Consider the following 11,680-nt stretch of genomic DNA (forward strand, 5'->3'; position numbering starts at 1 on the left):
CTTCCCTAAACTTTCGATGATGGAAATGTGAAACCTTAGCAATAACACTAGCCTCCTCAATACAAACATGATGATTGGTTTTCTCAGCATGTTCAGCTAACGCGGAAGACTTAGCTCTCCTATGCTTAAGGTCCGCTGCGTGTTCGCTAATCCTTTGATTGATGGAGCGACCAGTCTCCCCAATATAGGGGGTCCCACAGGAACAAGGGATCACATAAACACCTTTCATATCCTTAGGGTCGATAGGATCCTTCACCAATCTGAGGGACATACGAATGGTGTTCAGGGAGCTAAAGGTTACAGGGATACTATGCTTCCTGAGAATCTTACCAATTCTATCAGTGGTCCCTTGAACATACGGAAGATGGACACGTGGAACTCTTTCCTTCGGTTCCCTTTTAGTCAGAGAGTTCTTGGAAGCTTTAAGGAAAGCCCTCTGACCCATGTATCTACTATAACCATTCTCAACAAAGACATCAAGCAGATGGGATTTTTCTTTCTCAAAGCTCTTCTTGTCCGAGATCCTTAGGGCCCGAGTAGCAAGGGTATTGAGAACACCCATCTTTTGAGCCGGGAAATGGTGGGAACTGGCGTGAAGATACTGCTCCGTATGATTTTTCTTCCAAAAAACTTGATGGGCGAGGGAACCATCACTATTCTTAGAAATAAGAATATCAAGGAATGGAAGGCATCCATCAACATCCTGCTCCTTAGTGAACTTAATGGCTGAGGATTGATTGTTGAGGTGATGAAAGAAGAGATCAAGCTCATCCTGACCATGAGACCAGATGACATTGGTGTCATCCACATACCTTCTCCACAACTTAGGCAAGAGTCGGGAAGAGTTAAGAGCCTTGGACTCAAAATCTTCCATAAACAGATTAGCAACGACAGGGGAAAGGGGTGAGTCCATCACAACCCCACAGGTTTGCTGGAAGAACTCTCCATCGAAACTGAAGAAGGTGGACGTGAGACAGATCTCAACCAACCTGGCCATGTCAGGATCTGTTAGGCGGTTTATCCATGGTCCTAAATATTATTTTTTAAATTATATATATATATTTGATTATTAATAAATAAATTATTTAATTACTTTCTCAACATATATATATATATATATATATATATATATATATATATATATATATATATATATATTATTTTGATAATAATTATTAAATAATTTAAATAAATAAATAAAGTATCTTTTTAATCTAACCGTTAATCCTAACTTTTACCTTAATAACCAAATATTATAACTTAATAACCAAATATTATAACTTTAATTATATATATATATATATATATATATATATATATATATATATATATATATATTTGTTAATAAATAAGTTATTACATCTTTAACCTTAAAATTATTTTATTTTTATATTTTAACTAACTTCCATAAAAGTAAACTAACCATTGAATTATTATTGAATAAAAATACTAGTCAACTTATGATTTTAATTTTAATATATATATACATATATATATATATATATATATATATGTAGAATACCAATAATAATTATTTAATAATTTGAATAAATAAATAAATTATCAAACCAACCATTAAAATTACTACCTTAATAACCTAATATTATTATATATATTAATTTTAATTTAAATAAATAAATAAATTCCTTTTTTAAAACCAATCTTTTTACCTAATTTAACTTATTTCCATAAGAAAAATAATAATTATAATAATTATAATTATAATAATAACATTAAATTAATAAATAAGGATTTGACCTGGGTCCTAAGGTCAAAATTAGCCGTTAGTCAATTTAGCCGTTGGAGACTCTGCTCAGACTATTTATCATGCTAAGTTGGATCTGTTTCTTCAACTTGTCCTGACGATGAACCACACTAGTTGGTTCGAAACACGTCGACAAATGGTATTCCATGTGATTTTCGCCGAAAAATCTCTCATAAAGCTACATTTCTCTAATTTAAAACACAATAAGATGGGAAATAACATATTTATATCTAAACATTTTTTTGATGATAATATACCTTTAAAATTTATTTACCACAGATTAAATAAGTAAGAATTTCATTGCAACCATTTACATAAGTAATCAATAAATGGAGGAATACCTATTCCAATAGGAGTTAAGATGCTCCTGAGCTCTTGACTATGTTGGGATGCTACTCTTGACTACCTCACTAGATTTTCCTCCCAACCAACTAGGAAGTATTTCCTAGCCTAGGGAACCTCCACAAGTTCCCTAGCCCTCTGATCCCAAGTCCAACAAGATGTAGTGTGTCCAAGTTTAACCAACATTCTCCGGATCCAAGTTTGGTCTCCCTCCTCTTTCTCCACATCCCTCCTCCAAAAAAAAATCCTCCAAAACAGAACCAAACCGAAACCAAAACCAAGGATCCACCCCCTCTCCTCTCATCTTCCTTCCCTTTTATGTCTCTTCCTCCCATCCAACTCAACCACTTGTCATTAATGTCATGACTACCCCCTCATCCTTTCATTTAGTATCCTTGACTTTTCTTACCATATCTTGTTCAAGTAGATTTAAGAAGACATTTTGGGGATAAGATATGAATATTTAATTTGGAAATTAATTGGAGAAGACCATATCTTCTCCCAAGTAGATTTTGAGAAGACACCTTGGGATATGGATATTTAATTTGGAACAAATGGAAGGAGACCATATCCTATCCAAGATTAAATTTGAGAAGACAAGTTGGGAATTGAATAATAACAATAATAAATTTTATATCAGTAAATAAAAATTACAGTTTCACAAATGTAGGTATTTATCAATATTTCTTGATAATTATAAGTCAATATTTTTAGGTAATTTAAACACTAATAAAATTTGCATGATAAGATTAAGTGGGGCATTACATACACCCCTCCTTCAGAAAACTTCGTCTCAAAGTTAGAGTGAAAAAGATATAAGGAGTTTGAAAGCTGTTTAATAATAAGGCATAACAAAATAGAGAGAGAGTTATAGTAGGAAATTAGCCAAGGTTACGGTCTTAACTAAGAAAGGTATTATTCACAAGGGAAAAAAGTGTTACAATTGTAAGGTTTACCAACATTAATGTTTGGTCACTTGGTGCATTCATCGTGAATTGTCACGTGAATGGCAACCAAAACCATATCTAATGTATAGACCTCAGAGACCATATCGGAAGAGATGTCATATATGATTTACGTAAAGATTATAGGGCACCAAAAGACTATGTGGATCCCTGCAAAATGATGCACAGAGAGCCGTAACATGACATTCCTACATGGAAACCTTAGAGATTATTTTTTCTGGCACAAAGATTGGAGATGATGTCTATACACATAACCACCTATATCGATTGCAAGGGTAGATGAAGTCAAGTCTGCAATTCATGTAGCTCATGAGTATCCAATGCAGAAAACTCAAAGGATAGTTCCAACGCAGAGATCAGATCAAGAATTACCAAGACATGAGAAAGTGATCTCTCTATGAAAAGGGAAAAGAAAAAAGTAAGTGACATTTGATTCCATCAACAATAAAGCCACATTCATTTCGATGAGGAACAAGAAACATGTGGATGAGCACTTGACTGAGGAAGGAATAGCAATGGTATTGTTCTGTCAAGAAATTAATGCCTAAAGAGACCTAAACCACGAGGATCATGGATATTTGAATTGGACTGAGACCCAGTTGAAATGAAGCAAAAATTGAAGTGCAATAATTATGTGACCATGTGGATCTTGACATAGAATATGAAGTGTAATGAATAGGTTACAGATGGATAGATACTTAGAGGTATACTAGGGAATGGACCTAAGGAAAACATATAGGCAGCAGAATGTTATTGGCACTAGAATAAATCAATGGCCATAGAGAAATTACAAATACTCATGCAGAGATACGATGTGGACAGCGAAGGTATAAGTTTGAAATTCTAGAGAGGTTACAAACATTGATTAGAGATGCATAAGTGCCAGTTGGAAGACCAGACCGATTAGAGCATTACTTAGTCACTGTATCTTGAGACCTGTTGAGACCTTTGGTTGAATGGGACTTGACATAGACATGAATCATTGCATTGTCATGGGACATTAGCAAACTGAATAAGAAATAGACCTAAAGCTCCAGATAATGACAGTGCACCGGATGCCTAAGAGAATGCATTGAGGCCAAAGAAGATTCTTTGTGTTGAGAGTGCCACATAGGTATGTGTTGCGAGTACCAAGGTGCAAAGCATAGGTGATGTAGTAATCAAGCCAAAACTACATCTTAATAAATGATACTCAGGTCTATAGTGTGTAGATTAGGAGGTGGATTCCCAAGTGAAAGCTCGGTATGAAGTATTGAGATCCAACTGATCATTAGTGCCAAAAGTCCAAACACTACAAGAAGGATTTGAGGTCATATTTGAGCACAAAGAATGTAAACGCGGGAATGCTCTTCAATGGAGGACCAATGGAGGACTAATGGTTGGTGATGAATGTACACATGTTTGAATCAATATCTTACTTACTATACCTGAAGCATCTTTAAAGAAGTATTGATACAATCAATAGAGATTTATTTCTTGAGTTTTTATTGAAATTTGTTGAATTGTTGAGGATGGCATGCCAAACTACCTATCCGAAATCAACTATTATAGAAGAATTTGAATTTTCATTACTTAGAGTTGTGAGCGACCTAAAACTTTGAGATATTGTAACTAGCACATTGGAACAACATCAAAACAACTTTGTACTAGTATTCACTTAACACTCGATAATGATAGAAGGGTAAAAATCTTGCAATCTCACTCATGGATTCATTCCTAAATAGTATTGCAGTCATGATCATAAATTTGGTGCTATGAATATATTGCCATATATTCTTATGAATGATACAACAATGGGCTTCCTTATTTATCCTAACATTCGAGTGCCCTTGCTAATTTTCATTATCGGCAGAAACCCTAGCCATTAATGTCTAAGGGAGAGGTCATGAGAAATAAGGACGATGACTCTTAGGACAAAAGGAGAGGGCCATAGTGTTTCCATCAATGTCAAAAGGGATAGAATGTTGGTAATGTTAGCAATGATGTCAAATGGATATGAAGGTTTGGATGCCAATTGAAAGTTGATTTCACTGATGAAGAAAAGACTCAAGGATAATTAAAGTGATGTGATGTGTAAGGTTGATCTATGTAATGCTATGTGTAAGGATAATCTCTGTGATGTGATGTTTAAGGGTTGATTACTGTGGATTGAAATTTTGATTACAGTGTGACTCAATGAAGACTGAAGACTGATTATAGTGGTGTGCAAGGCTAATTTCTATGTTCTCAAAGTTAATTGTTGATTGTTTTGGTGTTTGTCTTACAACCAAAATAAATATATAAAACATGTGAACTTGACAACAAGGTTTGAAGAACTTGATGTCTTATTACAATGTGATTCAATGAAGATTGAACACTGATTACAGTGGTGTGAAAGGCTAATTACTCTATTCTCAAAGTTAATTATTGAATGTTTGGTGTTTGTATTACAACCAAAATGAATATACTTGAGAACAAGGTACGAAGAACTTGATGTCACTAGATGTCTGATTATAGTGCAACTCAATGAAAATTGAAGATTGATTACAGTGGTGTGCAAGGCTAATTACAATCTTCTCAAAGTTAATTATTGAATGTTTGTTGTAATTACAATCTTCTCAAAGTTAATTATTGAATGTTTGTTGTTTTTATTATAACCAAAATGAATATATGGCACACGAGAACTTCAGAAGGTCTCAAGAACTTGGTGTTTACATTGAACATAATCATAGTTTACATTATGGTATATGATGAACTAACATTTACAAGAAGTGCGCAATTCTGACTTGTATCGAAGCCATGAAATGCATGAATAAGAATCCATCTTATAATCTAATTCATATAACCATGTTGCCAATACTGAAAGTACTGTAGAGGATTCTGAAGTCATTAAAATTGAAGCCGGCAGAGATATATAAAAAGATTTTTTATTTTTCCCTAATTCAACAACGGATGCAGATTAGAGCTTGGTTATTGGTGTTGGTAGCTCAGATTGAAAGTTTATTGGTGTTTGTAGGTAAGATTGAAAGTTTAGTATTAGTGTTCGCAACCTAGATTTGGAGTTGATAATTAGCTTCCATGTTTTGTAGCAAAAATGGAGAAACTCTCGAGCTTTGCCTTATGCAACCAGTGATACTGGACTACGCTTCTTCAGTTTTGTAAACAGTTCTAAGTGTATTTGTCTTGACTTGAGCTTCAAACTTAGAAATGAAGAGGTTGATTAGGTACAACCTTGGAATACAAAGAGGCAACCCCCCTTGACATTAAATGCTTGCATGGAATACAAACATTCAGATAGCCTTGTATATAAAAGATGCATTTTTTTAATGAAAATGGAAGAGTTAGAGAAATGAATTCTGAGAGAAAGAAAGTTCATGAATATTCTGGTACAGAGAAAAAAGAGGAAAAGAGAAGAATTAGGGAAGGATTTAGAAAGAGAAGTAGGGGAGATATGCAGTTGAAAAAGAGGACAAAAACATAGTTCAGAACAGAGACAAAGACTAGGTAACTAGCATAATTAATTTGTAATTTGACTAGAGGATTGTTGTTTTCTTTGAGGGAGTAGCCTGAAAAAGAAGTTAGAGCCTGTAGAAGAGAAAGTAATAGCTTTCTAGCAAATTGTAGCTTTCTAGGAAGTAATAGCTTTCTGATGAAAAGCTACATTAAACATGATGTAATATTCGCCACGGTCCGTGCCGCGAGAGTAGGCCTTTGAGAGCTTCCCTACTCCGAAAGCATGGCTTGGATCCATACAGGACCCTCGCCAATTTCATGATCAGCGATGATGTACCGATCCAGCAATTGAGAAAGTGTCATTTAGTTGATCCTTTTGCACTTCAATATGCCGCAGTTCGATGAACCGACCTTTTCGATGTTGAAGGGAATGATCCTCTCTCGCATCATTGAACTCGCTCGTGCTATTTCTGCCTGAATGAGAGATATTCCGAGCATATATTATATATGTCATTATGCATTTTGACTTTCAGCTCTTTCAGCTAGAGAGAGAGAGCTAGTTGTTAGCACGCCTCACCCAAGCAAGTCTTCCTGCTAGAGAGAGCTTCCTCATTTCCGTGGTCGATATGCCCGAGGACAGCATAGCCAGGAATGTGCTGTTCGAAGGCAGTCAGGAATCCGAATCGGCTAGGTCATACTAGGATGGGATTCCTTCACATTATTTATAAATCTCCACTTATATATGATATCTAAATTATTCATTAGCAACTAAACCAAATATTATATCAACTAATGAACACTTAACACAATTTTTTTTTTAAATACCTAAACTTTGTTAATTTCCAACAAAGTTGAAGTTGAAACTTGAAACCACTGGAACCAACTACTACCTTATCCTGCACAAGAAAAACCAAGTTGAAAGTAAACAAAACTAGTTGAAGTATTGGCTTTAAATCTAATTGTGATTGCGTCAGGTAATAAAGAAATTAATGAGCACAAGACTCAAAGACAACCTAACCTTACTTCATATAGCGAAATAAATATATGATTCATAAATATATGATTCAGAAGTTAAAATAATCATTTATTCTTCGTACAAAGGGTTTGCAGAATGATCTCTCCATAAACTCCTTATAGATCAAATTTTTATAACTTTAATGCTTGTAAGGTAGCACTTTGTTGCCCATCAAAACACTGAATCACGTGTTTTAGTCGACTCTCATTGGAGGAGTAGGTGACATAACTGGTATAAGGTTTTCCTACTGGTCTCCTCTATGACACTGTCACAGTGATTTATGCACTGGTCCGAATTCCAGTAAACTTTTAAAATATTGACTGATTTTAAAAATAATGTTTTTTAAATATAGAAAGATTAAAAAATATTGACTGATTATTAAAAATATTGCTCTTCTTTTAAAATATAGAAATTTAATGTAACCTTCGCTGGGATGAATTTTGCATATATATATATATATATATATATATATATATATATAGGTAATTACCCTTTGGAATGGGCTCAAACCCGAGGAGGAACCCGGAGGGTTTAATTTTGAACGCTGATCGGTATAACGAATCCTCATTTTATTTGATAACAGTTTTATATCACTACACCGGAAAGTCTGACACGTTTCCTTCCGGATGAGCTATTTCATTTAGCTAGAAGTAATTACGTCACAGCCGCCATCGATACATCTCTCTGCTCATCTCAGACAACGATGAAAACGGTAATATTGAACCGCCGCTCTGAGAGGTATAGCCTAATACTAATACAGCGCGATGAACAAAACATTGATTCTATTTTACTTTCAAAACCCCTTTGTTGGAATACGATGGTGAGGAGGAGCATGGGAACTCCACGTCTCTCCGGCTGCCCAATCCGACGCTTACATTTTTGGATTATTGTTTTCAGTGATAGAAATGGCCGTATCTCCACCGTTGAATTGTTGAGCTTCAGGTCCTTCACACATTGGCGCGTTGGAAGCAGCTTCTATATCATGCGCCTTATTTTGATTTTCAGCGAATATTCCTTGAGAATTGGAAAGCTCTTCGGAGCCATTTTTAGCGGCTGAGATGTTGCTATCCTTCACCTTTCCCCAGAGAACAGCGTACAACCCTATTGCTATCACAACTCCACCCACCACACTGGATTCAATTCATAAGCTCAGTTAGATCCTTGAACCACCGTGTTTCCTCATACTATTAATCTCGAATTCAACTTGATGGGTTGAAAAGGAATTCAGAAACGAACCTGCCCAAGAAAATCTTCTCAGAGAGAATGATAGATCCCATAATTGCAACGATTATCATATTCAACGGACTGAATGCTGTGGCAAATACAGGTCCTTTTACGTGCATGCACAACCCTTGTACGTAATACGCAATTGCTGACCCCACCACTCCCTGCAACCAAAAATAGCAATTGTTGTACTCTGTAATTTACCTTCATATCCCGATTTTCAATTTTTGATTCAAGCCTGAAGAAAAACATTTAACGTTTTCCCCTCGTTGGTAAAAAAAAAAAAGGAGGCAAACTTACAGAATACACTGCAGTGAGAAGGTTGATGTCCCATCCTAAAGCCCACTGGGAAGAATCACGTACGACAGCTAAGCTGAGAACTGTTGCCTGTATTGTTCCCATAAAGCATATTAAGGTGGCAAGGGATAGTTTAGCAGAATATTTCTTCAGTACTGCAGCCTGCACATTCAAAATATAATGAATTAAAGTAGTCATTTCAAGATGATTAATCATGCCTATATATTTGGAGAAACAAACATGTGGAAAATAAATGATCACCTGGAGGATGAACAAGGCTGACCATGCAAGAGTGGCTGCAATTATCAGAAGGGAACCTATTATCCAGTCCTTGTTATCAATTGCAGAAGCCGTTGTGGAAGACGTGTCGGGGGATTGATCATGTGGAGACCAAAGCATGGGAACAATAGGACCTTTGTACAACGTCATCAGCATTGCTCCCCCGACGCACACAATCGTTCCCACTATCTTTGCTTGACTGCGTATGTTTTTTATATTCACCCTTTCCATTCTACATCAATAAAGATTTTCCATCAACACCATAAAATAAAGTAAGTGATTGCAATGAAGGGTACAATGTCATTTGGTTACCTGAAGATGAGAGCCATCATGAAAGTCATAGCGGGCAGAAGATTACTCAATGCAGATGCATATGTTGGAGATGTTAATTTCAGACCCATGTAGTAGAAATTCTGGTCGATTACAGGCCTGCAGACATAATTCATAGTTGAATTAAAATACTCGTCAACAATTTGCATTGAGGCAATCAGAAATTGAATGGAGGGGATGATGTCAGGAGACACAGTAGGCATGAAATTGTGAAATAATACATACCCTAACAAACCCAGTACAAAAATTTGCCAGAATATGGGAAAGGTGAGTTTGGGTCGCACTTTCCTGCAATTATAATTAATAAATTAGCTGCACTTAACTAAATTGCAAATTCCAAAAATATTCTCAATTGGGATTACAAGAATAAATAAAATAGCTTTACCTTTCAATGAAGAAGGCAAAAGGTGCAAGCACAACCGTAGCAGCGGCGTGTCTGTACACTACAAGCACAAAGTGATTCATCCCTCTGTTAAGAGAAACTTTCGTGATAATATTCATCCCTGCATACCCAAACTGCAGAGATATCATTGCTACATAGGGTTTTGATTTCTCAATTAACTTCTCCATTGATAATCAAATTTGCAACAATCTCCAAAACACGCTTCCCTATGTTATCAACAGCTGTAAATGCAGAGTTACGACTGAAGCTTCTCCTCTCCTCCTCAATGCACTGGCAACTAATTAACTTTCAGGACACCGGAAGCTTGATAATCCACACTTTCTGGACTCATATTTATAGAAGAAGAAAAACCAGTTGGGTATAACTTGATCGCAGTTGCACTAAGTATGGTCAGGAATAAGAAAATCGTTAATGGCAAAAAGCACGATATCCTATTCGATTTTCTGCGAAATTTAATGTTATCCACGGAATGAGAAAGACTGTTTTGAAAAAATAAAATAAAGCAGTGGATGATGAGTAAGTAAAGTAAAGTAGTGAACAAAGCAAAACGAAGATATGTGCAGACTGACGTGTAGAGGAGAAGTGTGGGAACATCACATTAAAAAGCAGATATAATGGGTGGGGAAGGAGAAAGTTTCACGTTAGCCATAGTGCGGATTTTCTGTTCTGATTGCTTCCTTTTCTGCAATGGGACGCGGAAAATAGCCCATGTAACAAATGAATTGTTTCCACTCCGACAGGACAAAGTTCATATTTGTGTAACGGGGAAGCAGAGTGATACACCTAGGGTTGGGAAAATGATTTCCACACGCAATATGAAAGATACAGTCTCATCTAGTGTGAAAGGCGTGGAAAGAACCACCGTAGGATGATTCTAGGCAATGTTATTATTATATATAAAGAACTCATCATCCAAATATGCTCGTCCTACAAGTCATTAGCACTGATAATTAAAAAACAGATGCACAACTTTAATTATGCAAATCGTAATAGAGAAATAGAACAGTTGAGACGTGAACGTCTTCAACATTCAAATGATAGGTTCATGAAGAAAATGCTGTCAGCGTGGATGGTTATTTTCATCAGAAAATCTTCAGAGTGCGGTGGATGCTTTTCATTCACACTAGTAGTTCAACATGTCTGTCATGTAGAACCAGTGCCATATTAAAAAAATTCATGAGATACTCGTGCTGGAATGATTTATGAGTTAAAAACGTAAAACAAATTCATTAGATACTCGTGTTCGAATGATTTATGAATTAAAAATGTAAAGAATTTTTTTTTTTATAAATTACTACGAGAGTATTATTTTTTTTTTAAATACATAAAATAAATTATATATATATATATATATATATATATATATATATATAGAGATGAAGGAGATGCAAGACAAAGGAAGTTGGAAGATCGTAGAGAAAAGAAAGAAAGCTACAACACCAATCTCGCCAAGAAAGACGAGGAGCCAGACAAGTAAAAATTAAGAAAACTGTAGGTCCGATAGACCAATTTGGTCTCAGTGGACTTTAACCATCATCATTATCATCATCATAATAAATTATATATATAATAAATTTACTCGAATAATATGAAGAATAAATCTTTTAATATTAATTTTAATTATAATT

The 11,680-nt window shown here is 35.3% G+C and overlaps 1 protein-coding gene across 2 annotated transcripts; it reads right to left on the bottom strand.

Moving 5' to 3' along the window:
* Positions 1-8,067: 8,067 nt before the first annotated feature.
* Positions 8,068-10,364, bottom strand: LOC149239388 (WAT1-related protein At5g07050-like). Of its 2 annotated transcripts, XM_089367133.1 has the most exons (7): positions 10,035-10,364; positions 9,875-9,937; positions 9,632-9,748; positions 9,302-9,551; positions 9,044-9,202; positions 8,756-8,907; positions 8,068-8,649 (listed from the first exon to the last, which is right to left on the bottom strand). In XM_089367133.1, exons 1-7 carry the CDS (start codon positions 10,217-10,219, stop codon positions 8,391-8,393), a joined length of 1,185 nt encoding a protein of 394 aa, XP_089223259.1. In that variant the 5' UTR covers positions 10,220-10,364; the 3' UTR covers positions 8,068-8,390. The 2 variants fall into 2 exon arrangements, with proteins under 2 accessions (XP_089223259.1, XP_089223260.1); XM_089367134.1 differs by having other exon boundaries at positions 9,632-9,937; positions 10,035-10,219.
* Positions 10,365-11,680: the final 1,316 nt, after the last annotated feature.

This window comes from Pinus tabuliformis, chromosome 8 (genome assembly GCF_031772625.1).
Source record: "Pinus tabuliformis cultivar Carrire ecotype Pingquan chromosome 8, CPIR1, whole genome shotgun sequence".
NCBI lineage: Eukaryota > Viridiplantae > Streptophyta > Pinopsida > Pinales > Pinaceae > Pinus > Pinus tabuliformis.